General features: G+C 41.0%; 1 protein-coding gene across 1 annotated transcript in view; it reads right to left on the bottom strand.

The window, feature by feature from the left end:
- MYOM2 (myomesin 2) overlaps window positions 1-19,048 on the bottom strand; it is a 251,758-nt gene that overhangs the window by 157,138 nt on the left and 75,572 nt on the right. The window contains exons 12-16 of the mRNA XM_073589183.1: window positions 18,391-18,590; window positions 12,223-12,276; window positions 9,239-9,366; window positions 5,910-6,093; window positions 5,388-5,562 (exon numbers count right to left, since the gene is read on the bottom strand). Coding sequence (XP_073445284.1) covers window positions 5,388-5,562; window positions 5,910-6,093; window positions 9,239-9,366; window positions 12,223-12,276; window positions 18,391-18,590 — 741 coding nt within the window. The remainder of the gene's footprint in view (window positions 1-5,387; window positions 5,563-5,909; window positions 6,094-9,238; window positions 9,367-12,222; window positions 12,277-18,390; window positions 18,591-19,048) is intronic.

The following is a 19,048-nucleotide window of genomic DNA, read 5'->3' on the forward strand; positions in this document are numbered from 1 at the left end:
GGGCTTTTTGTATAAATCACAGTAAAACAGTTTCTTCTAAAAACAAAAAAAAACAATTTTGACATGCATTTAAATCTTACTCTTAGCGTAAGTCATCTTAAAATGAAGTATCGATCATACTCGATAAACATTTGATTGTTCTTACTAAATTTTCACGCATTCCTTATTTTGTACTAAGGAATCATCTAACTATCACTTCTGTGATCGACTCTTTAGGTATAAGTTAATTCCAGATGTTGCAAAGAAAAAAGCTGACAGATCCCATCTTTGCTTACCAGGAACCAATAGTCTTCCATTTTGATCATCCATTAAAAGGGAATCCATCAGAAGGTTTTTCTATGTAATCTGAGAGCAGCATAACGTAGGGGAAGAGACTCTGATGCTAAGGATGTGTCACTTGCTTAGCAGCTTGATGTAGTTTCAATACAAACAGTATTTTATCAGCAGGAGATTTTCACTTCAGCACTTGATGTTGTATGCTAGGTTGTCCAGCTAATCTGTGTAACCCCGCCCCCAGCACTGATTGTCAGCTTTCTGCCAATGTACAGTGTGTACAGGAAGCTGCCAATCAGGGGTGTGGGCGGGGTTATGCACAGGTCAGCATTCACAGCACTGTTACATCTACAGCAGAGAAAACAGGGAGCTTATAGCAACTGCACCAAACAATAAACTTAGGCTGTGTGCACACGCTGCGGATTTTGCTGCGGTTCCGCAGCGGTTTTGGCCGCTGCGGACCCGCAGCAGTTTTTGCTGAGGTGTACAGTACCATGATTCCCTATGGAATCAAAAACCGCAGTGCAGACGGTGCGGAATTTTCCGCGCGGATTATCTGCGGTTTTCAATCCGCAGAAAGAATTGACATGTCAATTCTTTCTGCGGATTCTGCTGTGGTTTGCCATCTCCTCCATTGAGGAGATGAAAAACCGCAGGGCAAAACCGCAGAGCAATCCGCAGGTAAAACCGCAGGTATTTTGACCTGCGGTTTCACCTGCGGATTTTACAAAATCCGCGCGGATGAATCCGCACCTAATCCGCAGCGTGTGCACACAGCCTAAATGATACATCACTGAAATCAGGCTCTCTGCCCCTACATCAGGCTGCTCTCAGATTCCATTTTAAATATCTGCTGACAGATCCCCTTTCAAGACATATCTATTTTTGTAGCTTTTATGGCTTTGTGAACAAAGCCTGAGTAGGTGTTCTTCAATTTTGTTTTCAAGATTTGTAATAAAGAGATGGTCTCTAACCATCAATGTACAGTGGGTACGGAAAGTATTCAGACCCCTTTACATTTGTCATGCTTTGTTTCATTGCATCCATTTGGTAAATTCAAAAAAGTTCATTTTTTTGCACATTAATGTACACTCTGAAATTTTTGCAAAGTTATTAAAAAATAAAAACTGTGATATCACATGGTCATAAGTATTCAGACCCTTTGCTCAGACACTCATATTTAAGTCACATGCTGTCCATTTCCTTGTGATCCAGCTGTGTTTAACTAAACTGACAGGACTTGATTTGTAAAGGGCACACACTTGTCTATATAAGAGCTCACAGCTCACAGTGCATGTCAGACCAAATGAGAATCATGAGGTCAAAGGAACTGGCCAAGGAGCTCAGAGACAGAATTATGGCAAGGCACACATCTGGCCAAGGTTACAAAAGAATGTCTTAATTAATGAGAAAAGAATGAACTTTTTTGAATTTACTAAATAGCTGCATTGAAACAAAGAGTGAAAAATTTAAAGGGGTCTGAAGGACTTTCCGTACCCATTGTAAATTTACAAAGCAACTTCTACAACTCCTATGGCTGTGACTTTTATAATAATTCTATCCCAACATGAAGTACTGTTTATCTCACCGGAAAGGTTGACATACTAACCAGCCCCAAATAATCGCTCATATGTTACCAACTTAAGGGTCTAACTTTCTTTGCAGGAGGCCTGTGGGAATTTACTTAATTATAAGAGAACATCACATTTCATATCACTATAACATTAACTCTTTCACTCCCATTCTTCCAAGAGACATAACATTTTTATTTTTCCACCAATACAGCGATACAATGGCTTATTTTTCCCCAATGTATTAGAAAATGGGAAAAAAATGAAAGTGTGGTGAAATGGTGAAAAAAGAGATTCTGCCATTGTTCTTTGTGTTTTGTTTTTACGGTTCATCTAAGTGGTGAAAAAAATTCCGAATTGTGTAAAAAAAAAAAAATTCATTTTTCCATCAATTAAACTGTGTTAGTTCTTCTTTTTTGCTTGACAAACTGACATTTTATTCAACATTTAGGTCGCTTTTTATTGTAATTTTTTTTGCCTTATGATGTTTACTATCTGGGTTACTTTTGATAGCTCAAACTTTTATGATGTGGCGATATCAGAAAGGTTGCTTTCTTAATTTCTTTATTATTTGAATTTTTACATTTCTTTTCTTTTTTCATATTTTTAAAAACTTTGTTTTATTTTTATGCTTTATTTTTATTGGCCCCCCAATCGAAAGTGAACCTGCAATCTGGCATATACGGTAATTTATTGCAGTGTGTAGACAAATATACATTAAGCGCAGCCTCACAAGAGGTCAAGAGTGGCAGCAGTAATGGACTCATTAGGCCCCTGGATGCCATAATATCCCATCAGCCTCATGGTATCACGTCGCAGTGGGTTGATGAGAGCTGGTGCACTGACAATTATGCTATTTATATACAGTAGTGACAGTGGCATTTAAAGGTTAAACAGCATAAGCAGAAATAGATCTGGTCACTACTGTTATGGCAAGATGCCAACTGTATATCACAGCCATCGTCTCCTTCGAAATGGTGCAGGCCCAGCTCCTGAGCCGGTGCTATACACCAGCACCCGATGTTTCACTTACTATTATGATACAAGTCAGGAAGGGATTAAAACTGTTCTACTATAATTCTATATGTAATATAATGCTTCCATAAGAACCTAGATTATACAGGAATTCATGTTTTTAATTACACGTATCATACATGTGTTAAATTCAATGTTACAGTTAAAAATGTATTGTATGTCAAATAATCTTAAATGGGACCTGTCATTAGATTCATGCTGCTGAATTCAGAGCCTGGCTGCATGATTGCTACATGTATGTTCTAGGCTATGTGCACACGTTGCGGATTTGTTGCAGAGCCGCAGCGTTCTTTCTGTGCGAAATTGCACCAAATCTGCAAATGATTGCTCAAGCAAGGTTAATCAATGGTAATCCTGAATTGGTGTGCACATGCTGCGGATAATTCCATCCTGATTCGCAGTGTTTTATTTTCCGCAGCATGTCAATTCTCTTTGCGGATCTGCTGCATTTTTCCCCCATTGACTTTCATTAAGACACTCAAATTTGAAACCAATCTGCAGATATAAAAATGTTTGCGGATTTCATGGGGATTTGCTACTGATTTCATGTGGACTTGGCTGAAAAACTACAGTGGATTTTTAAAGCGCAAATATGTCAGAAGGAGGAAGATTATGTGGGAGGAGAATCAAAAATAGAGCCAATCTTGATTGAAGAACATCAACAATGGAGTTAGGACTTGAAAAAGGCCATTTATTTATATTTTCACAGTAGAACATCTTTATTGAGCTAACAAATCTACAGACAAAGCCACATGCAAATTTGCATCAAAACCACATGAAATCTGCACACAAAAAAACGCACAGAATTTCCAATGAGTTTTCTGCCAAGAGATGCAGAATCCACACAGAAATTTCCCTGGGCAAATTCACAATGTGTGCACATAGCTGTTATGAATGGGTCACCGAGGAGGATGGCAGGAACAGGCTAAGCCACCAGGAGACCAGAGAGGTTGGTAACTCAGCAGATTGCAGACACTGATCCTAAAAACACAACTAGCAGTAGCCGTGGAGCGTTCCTACGATGCCCTAGATGCTAACTAAGCCTAAAGAAGAAAGGTGAAATCTAAACTGCCCCGGAGCAGATCCCCAAAGGAATAGACAGCCCCAAACATATATTGCCGGTGAGACAAGATGAGACATAAGGCAGAAAATAGACTGAGCAAATGATGGGGCCTAAGCTGTCTAGATAGGACAGGACAGAATAGATACTGTCTGCAATCACTCAAAAACCCTAAAAAATACAACACATCTGATATACAAAAAACCTGAGGCCACCCGACCTCACCCCCGCTAGATCAGCACTCTGGTGTGAACTGGAAGCAAAGCAAAATATACTAATATAACAGGGGACTGAACAAACTGACACAAGCTGTAACATATGGAGCGGGGCTCAGTGCTGCCCCCAGCAGGGAGTACGCTGAACCCTCGCAACAAAGTAGAAAGCAAAAAAAGGCACAACCAGATTAGATGCAAAGGATTACCAAAAGAATCACTTAACTGAACCATGCAGATCAGGCAGGAGAAAGAAGAACTCAAAATGCACAAGGAGGAAATCACCAGCAACCACTAAGTGAAACCTGCTCACTTATATGCTCCCAGCCAGTAATCCCAGATTCCCAATCATCGTCATCAGGTGGCAAACTTTCATCCAACTGGCCAGCTCCACTACTCCCAGTAACCACCAGAGGGAGCTCCGGCTCAGAAGTCCGAGCAAAGGAATTCACAACACATAGCCTTACAGTGAAACACTATGGTATTTCTTGGTTTGAAAATTCAGCTGGCTCTTTACCGCCCTGCTCGAGTTAAGTAGTTAAGTGACAGGTCTCTATGTACACAGGTACCTAGAGAGCATCGAGGCCAGAAACTGAATCAGACAAGTCAGGTCTTTCTCTATAGCCCGTAGGCAGGTTTTTCAATCTATATTTTCTCTGAAATAGTGGACCAATTTAGAGTAAAGCATACTTAATGATGTTGTCCCCTACTTTTTCATTGATAACCTATTCTTAGAATAGGTCATCAATGTCTGATCGGTTGGGGTCCGACACCTCCTCTGCCAATTAGCTGTTCTCAGCAGCTGGAACTGCTTGAGTGCGGGGCTGCTCCATCTTCTGATAGTGGCCCGACCTGGTACTACACATCTGCCTCCTTTTGATGTGAATGGGAGGCGGATGTGTAGTACCCGGCTGCAGCCACTATCAGAAGAGAGATCAGTTTCGGCAGGCTACTGCTGACACAGAGGGTAACTGATTGGAGGGTGTGCCTGGTGTAAGACCCTGACCAATCAAACATTGATGGCCTATCCTAAGGAGAGGTCATTAATGAAAAAGTAGTGGACAACCTCAGTAATTGCAATTGCACAGCCATGCTCTGATGCACGCTGCCCTTGGTTCAGGAGGTAAAAATCTAATGACAGGTTCCATTTACTACAAAATGAGAAATAAAAATAAGCAAAACAAAAATTTTTATTTTTCTTAATTAACATGTATACTAAATAAATAGGCACTTTACCTGTTATATTTAATGGGCTTGTGATTGCAATGATCCCAATGATTAGAGCCCACCACAGATGAGTCTATGTAGTACCCGAGTAATTCTTCCTCTACCTTAGGTTTATCAAACTGTACAACAACTGATGTTCTAGTGTTTCTTGTAGCCAAAATACGACCAGGAGCAGATGGCACAGCTTTAAAAGAAAAGACAAGCATATAAATCTGGAGTGAGTAATCTGGAGCACATAACACCAGGCGAATAAATCAGGAACTAAAAGCGTTAAAGCCCTGTATGTATGCATGTAAAATAACTCATTTACATACAGATGTAGCAGGGCTGTTTTTATTTAAGTATTTCATTTGTGCTCAGTAATAACGTTCTTAGGTAACATTACTCAGTAGATTTATATATGGCCCTATAGAAGAAAAAGACAATAATCGCCTCTGCTAAATCTGCATATGCATATACTGCAGTAACTGACACTTGTAATGTAATATCAATAGAACAACATTTACAACATCAAAAAATGAGTTCTTTTACCCAGACGTTCCGCTGCTTGAATTGGTGGGGTGACTTCAGAAGGCTCACTGACACCATGTTTGTTGACAGAAATAACTCTGAAATTGTATGATTTTCCTTCCACTAAATCAAACACTGCATAGCGAGGCGAGCGGACTGGGATCTGTGAGTTGACTCTCTGCCAGCTCCCACTGCCAACCATGGTCTATGAAAAAGCAAGAAACGATTAACTCTGGCCAGATTTCAAATACAGACGACAGGATACTTTTTTATTGAACCCAAGTCATTGTCTTTATACATAACACAGTATAAATAGTCACAGTTGTTTCACCAAACTTTACGTAAATCTATTGTTCAAAAAACTTTGCAATACATTATATCATAGAAATATACTTATTTTTCAATTTACGAGGCACATCTCCACCTTACCAAGTTTTTTTAATTTTTTTTTATGTTGATGTTCATTTACATTTTCCATGTCTCAATATTTGAAATATGCCTCTGATTTTAGAGAAGCACTCCTCCTCCGCCCATCTAGTGGTTATCCTCTTAATATATTGCAGACATCCTATTATACAACACTGTGTACTTACAATTGCTCATTTTGCCTTTCTACCCAATTAGTTCCCCTCTTAAACTCCTCACCCAGCTGTTCCCTCCTCTTCCCCTGCCAGAGACTTTTACAGAGACTCATACAGGAAAATTGACTTCCTTTTTCTATATATAGCTTAGAAGAATTCAGCAAGTCAGTTTTTAATCACATGATGCCATAGACCTGAAGAGAGAAGAATTAGCTGGATAGAGGGGCAAAATGAACAATTGTAAGTACACAGTGCCATATAATGATGACTGCAATATAATAAGAGGACGGCCAAGTTTAGTGTAGTGTAGTGTATGCCAGAAAGATCTTGTACATTGCAGATGATTAGAGCTGAACGAACCTGAACTTAAGAATTTGGGATTTCATACCAGACAGTTAGCGTCCAATGCTAAATATCAAACACGCACTTCTCTCAGAAGTCCATTGCAATGTTCCAAGTCCCAAGGGAAGGAGAGAGAGAGATTCATCAGCTCCAAAGTTTGGGTTCCCTTTGATTTCAATGGGGTTCAGGTTCTGGTTCAAATTTGGGTATAGTTCTGGTACCCGAACCGAACTTTGGAACCAGAACTTCCACAGATACCAGCCCTTGGCTTTTCAGATTTTCTGCCACACAGATAATCCAAAAGATGTGCCAAAGTTATAAAAAGGCATTTCTGCCTTTATAAATTTGGCACTTCTTACTCTTAACAGACTCTAGGTTCAAGATGGGCACATGAAATGGAAATCTTTATAAATTCCCCCCCATGGAGTTGCAGCCTATCTACCAACGTCTATGGATATGCTTTAAATCATATCTTAAAATGCTGTTAACTAATGCTCAGACAACATGGCTGTCCCCATAATTATGTGCAGAAAATAAAAAAAATAATCATCTATAATCAAAATGTTAAAAAAATAAGAAAAAATAATATATTTCACTAACTGGTTTTAAATGTTAAACTAGAATAAGCGATACATTCCTTTTAGTATACCATAGTTAGAAGTATATTTGCCCCTCTCCTGTATCTTCTATGTAAAAAGAGAAAATATAAAATTCAGTTTGGGCATCAACGGATTTCAATAACAACAGCAAAACATTATCTTAATTAACTGATATTTCTGGATGTACAGTATGATTTACAATTCAGTGTTTCCATTCTTTTGTCTATTTTTATCCTGGTTTAGGGCAAGTACAATATTCACAATCATGGATACAACAAAAGAATTAATACAATTCCAAATCTAAGAAATTGTGAAAAATTATGTTGGAACAATATTTCACTATTTGGATTTATGCCCTCATTAATTTCCATTCTCATGAATTGTAATTGTACTGTACATTTCTCTATAAATTAGAAGCAAGATCTATAGTTTGGGAAATTAAAAGGATTGTCTGATCACTGTGAATCTTCTAAATTCCTTTTTGATTAGTTCTTGCTTGCATTTTGAGAGCAGGCGAAGGAGAAGTGTTGTAATAAATGCAGGCCTTAGTTATAATTGTAATTTATTGGTAGGATTGGTTCATGTGAGCAATTACTTTATTTACTTTTCTTCATTTTTTATTTTTTCCAACCAGATAATAACACAAGTGTCACGGGGATACTGCAACAGGGAGGGGCCAGAAAATTGCGACGTCTGGTTTCACGAACTCCTGCACTGGTTATAATTATTTCATCTTATTAAGCAGTGTTGTTTTTTCTTGCTGGCAGTGGAAGGGTTAAGCGGTTCAGTAGAAGCTCCTGGACCTTTCCTATATGGATTGTCTCATTTTTTAAGTGTTGGACACTTCCTTCTATGCTTGTCTCAGGAACTTATGAATTGCCAGTGTTAGTTCTTACTTCCTGGTTTGGAGTTGGAGGTGTAGTGGTTAATGTTGGCATTAGAAGATTTGTTCAGAAGATTGTTGTTTTGGGTTTTGTTTGTGTGCACATCTTCATCCTCTCCTATTTGGTTTCTCCTTCCTTTAACTCCCCTGTGTGCCACTAAGTTGTTTGGTGAGTGTATTTTGTATGATTGTTATTTTCATTTAACCCTGTAAGTCTTCCCTTGTTTGTCTGGTTAGTGTTATCCTATACTTTTTGGCATTCCACCTCCCTGGGTGGAGGAGGGGACAGATAAGGATTGATCTAGGAGCATAGCAAGAACCCAGCATCTCCACCTTCAGGTGTAATTCGGGGGACAGAGTTAGACTATCGCACCCTAGTTATAGAGACCTGACTAGCACCCACTGTCCCAAGGCACTATGTGACAAGAATTGTCTATGGTCAGGTTGTATGACAAAGTAACTAAATATAGACACTCATTGTCCCTTTGGTATTTGTTTTTAATCTATCACCGTCCTCATTTTCCTTTAAATATTGCATTTCTACCAATGAACCTAGACGCACTCCTTTTTTTCCTCAAGAGAGCTTGTATTTTCAGTGATATCATGCATTCACTAGGTGATAGCTGTTTTGAACAGGTGTTTGAGCTGACATGGCCAGCTGGCACTCTGCCAGCTCTGTTCCCTCACAAGTTCAGCACAGGTCCAGAATTGAAATCCCCTCACCATTGCCCAATATGGATCGTTGGGATTTTACATCGTACACAATCCACTCTATGAGCAGGTAATGGAGAATTTTCTACTTAGTTGTTTTTAGTGCATACCATGGTATATTTATGCTAAATACATTTACCATTGTTATAAGGCCTAAGAATGTCAACAATTGTTTCATCTCTAAAAATATACTAGTGGAATGGAGTTATTCTTTATCATCATGCAGTCATTTACCTTCTCAATGTAGTAAACAAGTGGATCTCTGCCACGAGGAACAGGTGGATCCCAACTGAGAACAATATATGTTTTACTGGTTTCCAGTGCTTGGACATTGGTAGGCGGGCCAGGAATTTTAACATCACCTAAATGAAAGCCATAGTTAAATGGAACATAGTTTGTACTTGCTCTATTATCAAACAGTGATCCATGTTGCCCGCAGCTGGCTTTTCCCCCTCATCACTCTAGTTGATTATCAGGTCTCATCCACATGTCCACATCGGAAGAGATCTGATAAATCAATTAGACTAGTGTGGGGACAAGCCAGACAGAGGTGACAGCGGATTAGCGCCATGCTCCATGCTGCCTGTAGTTTGGACAGTATGAATTGACTGACAGGTTCCCTCTAATTTTTTTTTATATTTATTTCAATATTAAAGGGGTTGTGCAATCTTTTTTTTATTTTTTTGAGGAGCACACCCTCTCCTTCTCCCAGCTTCCTGCTTGCTGATGAATGGTGTGATCCTGAGGATTCACAGTTTGGACCAATGGAATGATTGCACCCAAACTGTGCACTCTCTCACAATGTAAGCTTTGCCCTTGCAGCATCAAAGGAGCACAGGGGCACTAAAGCTGGCAATCATAGACTGCAGAGGTGGCCAGTAGAGATGAGCGGATGTTTTGAAATTCGATTTCATGGACTTTGAAATTTGGCAATCAGTTTTTTTGAATGAATCTCAGTACTGGAAAGCTTTTAATTACTTGGAAAATACATGTGGGGAAAGGAGAGAGAGCCTCACTGACCATAAGAACTGACATACTATAGACGAGAGAGAGGAACCCGCTGCCGCTGACCATAAGAGCTTATATTCTACAGAAGAGAGAGCAAGGACCCGGCTGACCATAATAGCTTACACTCTGCAAGAGAGAGAGAGGACCCTGCTGACCATAAGAGCTGACACTCTATAGGAGAAAGAGACAGGACCCTGCTAACCATAAGAGCTAACACTCTATAAAAGAAAGAGAGAGAGGACCCTGCTGACCATAAGAACTCACACTCTACAGAAGAGAGGACCCCCTGACCATGAGAGCTTACACTCTACAAGAGACAGAGAACCCCGCTGATCATAGAAGCTTACACTCTATAGAATAAAGAGTAAGAGATGACCCTGCTGACCATAAGAGCTTACACATTACAGAAGAGAGAGCAGGAGACAGAGGACCTGATTGACCATAAGAGCTGACACTCTACCAGAAAGAGAGACTAGCCCAGGGACTATGCAGATAGAAAATAACTCCTCCACAGCTGTGCTCCATCCCTCTCTGTGCAAGAGGATCGCAGCAAAGTAGCATGACACTCGGCTCCCGCTCTCGCATCAGATGCTATACGCTGATGTGACTCCAACTTAAGTCAGAATTCCTTTAGACCCACCTGACTTTATCTGGTGATTATAATATTTCCTACAGTGAGTGACATTTTAGGTGAAAACAAGACTTACATGAAGCCTATTCAAATCAATACACATGGGCAGTCTGGAACATGCTTTTAAACAACTCTAAAGGGAACCCGCCACATTTATAAACACAATTTAGCTTCAGATATAGGACTAACCTGCAAGTAAATAGTGTTTAAATCCTCTTAATATTACAGGAGCAGCAGCTACAGGGAGAAAGTGAAATTTTATTCTCCTGCAGCCGCTCGTACAATCATCAGAGAAGGTCAAGGAGCTGTTACAGTCACAGCTCACTATGATATGAGCAGATTGAAATCCCTCCCTGGCACAGTGTTTGCCAGCTAGCTTTGCACACATAAGCTGCACATATGCTGAAGAGCAGGCTGTCCATCAAGGTGATGGGGAGTGATCACAGCTACGCTCACTGTGTAGAGAGAGGAGACTGCAACAGTTTCCTGCACCACCCCAATAAATGGAAGTGATCTGCTGCAGACTTCATTTTCTCCCTGCAGCAGATATTTTTGATAGCTGGCTAAACAGGGCTTAAAGGGAATCTGTCACCCTTTTTTTGCCCTATGAGCTGCCGGCATTGACATCAGGGGCTTATCTACAGCATTCTGTAATGCCGTAGATAAGCCCCCAATGTAAACTGAAAGATAAGGAAAACACATTAGATTATACTCACCTGAGGCGCCGGTCCTGTCCGATGGGTGTCGCGGTCCGGTCCGACGCCTTCCATCTTCATACGATGCTGTCCTCTTCTTCCCTTCCTGTAGTAGCTCCGGTGCAGGCGCACTGCTCTGCCCTGTTGAGGGCAGAGCAGAATACTGCAGAGCGCAGGCTCCGGACCTCTCCCGACGCCTGAGCACTGCAGGACTGGGAAGATGGGAAGCATCGGACCGGACCGCGACACCCATCGGACAGGACCGGCGCCTCAGGTGAGTATAATCTAACGTGTTTTTCTTATCTTTCAGGTTACATAGGGGCTTTATCTACAGCATTACAGAATGCTGTAGATAAGCCCCTGATGTTAATGCCGGCAGCTCATAGGGCAAAAAAAGAGTGACAGATTCCCTTTAAACACTATTTAGATGCAGAGCACCCCTATATCTGATGGTAAATAGTCTTTGTGAACGTCACAGGTCATTTTTAAACTTTTGTCTTTAGATGATAGAAGTAAGTCCCAAATAAAGGAAGTTTATTAGCACAACATAGGTTAGTGTGCATCTGACCACAAGTGTGCCATTTGTTACAGAGGCCAGAGACGTCTGGTCAGAATGTGTCCAGAAATATGCAAATTGCATAATTGTGGTATCATGATCGGCTTGTTTCAGATGAATGGAATATTTGCAGGAATAAAATCTGCAGCAAATATGCAAAGCGTTAATATATCATAAGAGGTCCAATAAACCTGATTAAAACTTTTAATCCTACAGATCAACGCACACAAGAAGCAACTGCTTGTTTTCTCACACTGTTTCATGAAAAAAATAATTCTGAACATCACAATATTCCGATTCTTGATTCAGATTATTTAGGTTATTATACCTTCTAGGTCATCCTGACAGATGACAATACTTCGTCCTCCGTCCAGATGGATTGCTGTAAAGACAGAATAATTTACATCACATTATACAAAGTCACAATGTTTTATGCGTTATATTTCTACTGTGCATATTGCTTTGACTGCGTATGAAAGAGATTTTAGCTTTACATTTTTATGTTGCGCTATCTTTGTTTTTTATTATTTAACTAGATCTCTAGCTAAAATTGCATTTCAGTGGCATCAAGAACAAAGCCTTCTGTGCTCTTGCCTTTAGATAGAGCCCTTTGATTTATTGACATAAAGGTATAACAAGGCTTTTTTATGTTCTACTGTGGTGGAATATAGTCTGACATCTGTTTTTATATTTTAGTCTTGTGGGAGCCGTGTTCAATATATTTTTCATCTTTCTGCAGTAAGTGGTAATAAAGCAGTATATTGATTAAATGTTCAATATGGCACAATGATTTAAGCACATAAATATGCATAGGCGTTAAGAAGAAAGAATCTAATGATAATCTGGATTTTTTTAACAAAATTTACAATACCTATCACCTTCACTTAAAAAATGTATAATGATAACGTACTCTGTTCGACTATCAGCAATCATTCTTTTCTTATTATCCATCAGAAGGTCCCCATATGCGCTAGATTACTGGTATTCAAACTGGCTGATTTTTGCATCTGATGTATATGGGGGCCTCCGAACCCACTACCGCCCCCCTTCCTGCCAGATAAGAGAGAAAGAGAAGAGGATGGTGCAGTTTAAATTTATATGCCCAATCCTTTTAAAGGGAGGTAGTGGTAGATCTTAAGGCCCCGTCTCACATAGCAAGATCGCTAGCGAGATTGCTAATGCGTCACCGATTTTGTGACACAACAGCGATCTCGCCTGCGATCTCGCTACATGTGACATGCAGCAGCGACCGGCCCCCTGCTGGATATCGCTGATCATGCAGGTATGTCCTGGGCCATTTTTTCATCGCCGGCTCCCGCTGGCCAGCATGCATCGCTGTGTTTGATCACTGGATCGTTGCTGCGTCGCTGAAGAGATCTGCCTCTTTGGCAGCTTACTAGTGATCATTTAGCGACGCCCCAGCGATCCCTACCAGGTCGTATCGTTGTCGGGATCGCTGGTGCATCGCTAAGTGAAACGGGACCTTTAGTGATGAGAGAACGTGCCCGGATAAGGTGTCATCCGAGCATGCTTGGGTGTTAACCAAGTATCTTCGGCGTGCTCGAAAAATATGTTCGAGTCCCCACTGCTGCATATCTCATGGCTAGTAGACAGCCGCAACACATCAGAGGCGGACATACCTCCGATGCAGCCGATGCAGCTGCATCGGGGCACAGAGGTGGAGGGGGGTCCTTGCTGGGCAATCTCGTCTGTTCCTTGGAGCCCGAGGCTATGGAGGGGACCATGGTCAGATTGCCCTCATCACACACGGCGGGCAGGTAGCAATCCCTGCAGCTCTGCTGCCTGCAAGAGAAAATGACAGTGGATCTGCAGAGATCCGTCCTCTGCTTCTGCCTGGCACTTTCTCCAGGACAGAGGCAGGTGCGGCTTGATAATGTCAGCAAGCAGCGCGTGCCTGTGTCAGAGAGAAAGTTGCCGGAGATGATGATGCTACAGGGGAATGGACTGAGATGTGAGTGTGTTTTTTTTTACCAGTACGCTGGGGAGAGGACACTAAGGGGTGGTGGGGAAGAACAATGATGAGGTTGGGAGAGATGACACTGAGGTGTGGTGGGGAAGAACAATGACGGGGTGGGGGAGAGGGCAATGATGGGGGTGGGGGAAAGGACAATGATGAATGTGGGGGAGAGGACAATGGTGGAGTGGTAGAGAGGACAATGATTGAGATGGGGAAGTGGACGGTGATGGATGTGAAGGAGAGGACAATGATGGGGTGGGGGAGATGACAATGAGGGATGTGGGGGAGAGGACAATGAGAGGGTGAGGAATTGGGATGGGAGGAAGGGGGACTTATAGTGGACTTACGAACAGGGGGAGGGTGACGAGGATGTTAGATATGGATGTAAAATGAATTTAGTGATGGAGGAGGGTGCTAAGCCCTGATAGCGTCTTTCCCATCTTACAATTCATTATGACACTATCAGGGACTTAAAATTTATTGGGGAGTGGGAGAGGAGGGGGGTAAGGTGCATAGGACACTTTATAATGAATTGAAAGGTGGGATAAGACTTTGTCAGGGACTTGTAATGAGTTGGAGGTGGCGGAGGATGCTTAGAACCAGATAATGTCTTCTCCCACCTCCAAATTCATTATGATGCTCTCAAGAACTTAGAATGAATGGGGGAACACAGGGCAGGGACTAAGGCTATGTGCACACAAAGGAGAAAATTCTGTTGCATGTCCTAATGTATTGGCAGGAAGAAAGTTGTGTAAAATACACTTATTTTTGACACTTTTTTGACGTGCTATTGTTGCACATTTCCCCCCACTCATTAGTATGGGTGAAATATGTTGCAATTGACATTATGCAGATTTTAATTTCCCGCAAATCTGCAAGGAAAAAATAAGCAACATGTGCATGAGACTTCAGGGATCTCATTCACTTTGCATGCACTGTAAAACCTTGCATATTTTCCCTGTGCACATAGCCTTACAGTTAATTGGGAAAAATCACAGCCTGAATCATTTATATTTATTGGGCATCGGAGATTGTAGTTAATGGGAGGCACAGTGCAGCTTATAACTTTATATCTTGATTAGTGTGTCGCCAATAATATGTTAATGGTGGCATACATATCTGTAGTCAGGGCCTCAGTGGGAGGGAGACACATGCATGTATACAATGTATGTGACCTTGTTATTTTTAGGGCTGCGACGATCATCTTGGCAAGATGAGGCGTGGCGGGGAGATGCCAACTTGAAGTGAAGGTGTGTCCAGATGGAGAAGAAATAGCAGAAAACGAATAATCAGATGAGATGTCAGCAGTAAGTTCCTAGATGTAAACGTTATTCTGTATCTGCACTGTGTGACTTGGAGTGATAATGTTATTTGTAAAATCCCTTAAGGCCCTTTTACATTTAGCAATGCACCAGCGATCCCGACCACGATACGACCCGGTCAGGATCGCTGGTGCATCGCTAAATGATTGCTTGTGAGCTGCCACACAGGCAGATCTCACTAGCGATGCAGCAGCGATACAGCGGACGATACTTACCTTTCAGATGCGGCGATCCTGACGTCTTCCCGCCCGCGTCCACGCGTCGCTCGTCGGTGCCACAGGAAGCGCCCGACAAGAAATGGAGCTGGCCGATCTCGCTCGATCAGCGACAGACAGCGGGGGAGCCGGTCAGAGGCAAGTATTACACATAGCGATTTCGCTAGCAATATCGCTATAACGTCACAAAATTGGCCACGTTCTCATATTTGTGAGAAATATCTGTGTGTTGACAGATTTTTTTTTTAATCAGATGGCACATGGACTCGTAGAGTTTTATAGGTCCATTCACACATCTGTGAAAATAATGGATCTGAGAATGAGATCCGTGAGGGTCCGATAATGTCCTGTTCTGACCCGATTTTGAGAATTAGAATAGGATATGTTCAATGCGTCTGTAAAGGTGTGCAGCACACTGACACTTAAATGGATACAGGAATATAGCCTTATTATGTATAGCACAGTCCCGTAGTGTATAGTGTTTTCACTTATTATGTATAGAACAGCCCCTTAGTATATTGTGTATTCATTTATTATGCAGAGCACAGTCCCTTAGTATATAGTGTATTTACTTATTATGCAAAGCACATTCCCTTAGTATATAGTGTATTCACTTATTATGTATAACACAGTCCCTTAGTATATAGTGTAGTCACTTATTATGTATAGCGTCATCCTTAGTTACATAGTTTCCTCTTGTATTACAACACCTTCCTCTATTACATACCATCCTTTCTAGTTATATATGGTGCTGTCCCTTATCATATAGCTTCTTCTACTGTTATGTACAGTGCTGTCCATTACATAGATTTATTGCATAGTTGTTTTTTGTTAGAATATAAAATAACTTCTGATGGAGCAGATGACCACTCCATCAGCTCCTGCATTAGAAAAGAAGCTTTCCCATGATCCATCAGCCATCATTGCATTATATGCAACAAAAGAGGGTGGTATGTAATAAAGACAGAGGGCGCTATAAATAATCCGATATGTAAGGGACAGTGCTCTACATAACAAGAGAGGCCACTGTGTAAAAAGGGACGGCAATATACATAATAAAGGAGAATATGTAAGATGTATAAGTGAGTGGCTATATATATTTATTATTATTACTAGATGGTGGCCCGATTCTATCGCATCGGGTATTCTAGAGTCTCTGTTAAAATAATAAATAGTTATATACTCACCTTCCAACGGCCCCCGGACTCTGTCCCGCCTCTCACCACGCTCCTAGCATCTTCCGGTCCCAGTAATGATTAGCGAGAAGGGCCGGAGATGACGTCACTCTTGCGAGAGCGCGACGTCATCAGTGGTGTTTCGTGCAAAGCATTACTGGGACCGGAAGCTGCCGGGAGCATGGTGAAAGGAGAGACAGAGTCCGGGGGCCGTCGGAAGGTGAGTATATCACTATTTTTATTTTAACAGAGACTCTAGAATACCCGATGCGATAGAATCGGGCCACCATCTAGTCTACTATATAATTGTCTTATTCTGTCTGTCTGTCTGTCTGTCGCAAGGCGGGATTTCCATTACAGACAGAGAGACAGAATTAAACAATTATATAGTAGATGTGAGTGGCTATATATATATCTGTAGCTTTGTTGCTATAAATGTAAGGGGCCCAGACACATTTCTTGCACTGGGGATCCGAGCTGTCAGTGTCTGCCATGCAAACCTAACAAACAGACAACCCCTGCATGTGTTGCAGTTATTGATCAGCCGCGAGACATGCAGCCACGGGGACTCAAACATATTATTCAAGCACACCGAAGTCACTCGGTTAGCACACGAGCATGCTCAGATAACACCTTCCATTGTGTAGGCTAGAGTAGCACTATGCATGGAAAGTAGTCTCACCTGCAGAGGCAAATGCACAAGCAGGCAATCTCCTGACCCCTAATAGGTGCTGCCGATGCGGTAGGAAAACAGCCCAAATAGAATGATATTTAGGGGCTAAGGTGGTGATGCCCATTACAGTAGAAAAGCAGGAGGTCATGGGGAGCATAAAAGTGAATGGGAACTCAGCCATAACCCCAAGTCTATCGCCATTTCAGGCACGGCTTCGTCAGGGGAAGCCTATACAATGACTTAACATGCTGTTTTCAGAACTTAGCTATTTATCCCCATGATTCTTGATCCAGCTCTGCACATGCTGCTTTGTCCTATATATTAGGATGTCTGTGGCCCCTTTCATTTACCTCAGGTAGATAGGGATCTTTGGGAGCTTATTTATTCAATTGTTCTCGCTATAATCTAGATAGACACTTTGATTGTCTTCATACTATTAATTATTTATGATATTTGATCAGTTTATACTTAATCTTTGTTACCTGGGTGCTCATAAAAAGTTATTTTGTCATTGTTATGTGACTTCTAGTGTGCATATCATGCAGTAGTCCTTTTTTTTTGTTCTTCTTCTTCCTTTTGCATATTGTTAGATTGTAGGGCGCCCTGTCTCCTACATTGCTATGCTCAGATAACACCTTATCCCAGCACGTTCGCTCATCATTAGAGATCTGTCTGGCAGCGGCATTATCTACTCTCCCTACTAAAAAAACATGAACATTCAGATGAACTGAGCGTCCATGTCCTTGAGTCAGTTGAAATTCAAAACTGTTGATTACCGATAATTTTGAAGAAGACATTATTTCAAGAAGTAGAATATTGTAACCTCCTATAGTGCATTTTGTAGCTACAATTTACATGATGTATACCAAAGAAAGTAGTGTTTGCAGAGATTTTGTATATTGCGTTCGAATGCGACATATTCATTATAGGATTTAAAATCCAGATTTGAACACATAAGGCTATCTATCAAGTTTATTTCTTTTATCATGCGTGCTATTTTCTTGGATACACATCGTCCTGCTGTGTCTTGGCAAGATTTCCTCTACATTATATACACCCACGTAATCCAATTATACAAAAGGAAAAAAACATTAAATAATTCACAACTGCGTAATGAGAATGTGTGCACCTACTTTGAAGTCGTGACAGATCAGCAGGGTCCAGAGCTGCAACAGCAATTGAGACCCTTGATGGTCTACTGATTCCGGCTTTATTAACTGCTCGAACACGGAAAAAGTAAGATCGTCCTTCAAACAGACCAGTCACAGGATATTTGCAGATTTTAACAGGAGAATCATTACACTGAATCCAGTTTTCAGTGCCCACTTCACATCTGGGAGGAAAAACAATAGTTTTATCAATGCATATACCAGCTGGGATCAATTTTACTGGTACCGTGACATAAAAAAGTGGACATATGGAGCTACGTTAACATCCTAAAGTGCAACCAATATTATTTGTAATGTAGCTGTCCCTACAAACAATATAAACTGGACAAAATGAAGAAAATAATTTTTAAAAAATAATTATACAAAAAAAATAAAACACAAGCAAACTTATTAATTCAAATTATTTCATGTGTTAATAAAAAAGAAGCATTAATGGATGTTTTTATAATGTACATAAACAAGCTATAGCAAAACATATGCAAAATAATAAATCTAAATGTCAGCCATTCGGTCTTTGTTAAGTAACAATATAGGTTATCATGGTGCTGAAGTCAATCCAAGTGTCAATCCAAAATCAATACAAGGAACTGCACCTAAAGCCGAAGGATAAGCCTGGCATAAA

Source organism: Dendrobates tinctorius, unplaced genomic scaffold, assembly GCF_039654945.1.
Source record: "Dendrobates tinctorius isolate UK_male_01 unplaced genomic scaffold, ASM3965494v1 ptg000107l, whole genome shotgun sequence".
NCBI classification, from domain to species: Eukaryota; Metazoa; Chordata; class Amphibia; order Anura; family Dendrobatidae; genus Dendrobates; species Dendrobates tinctorius.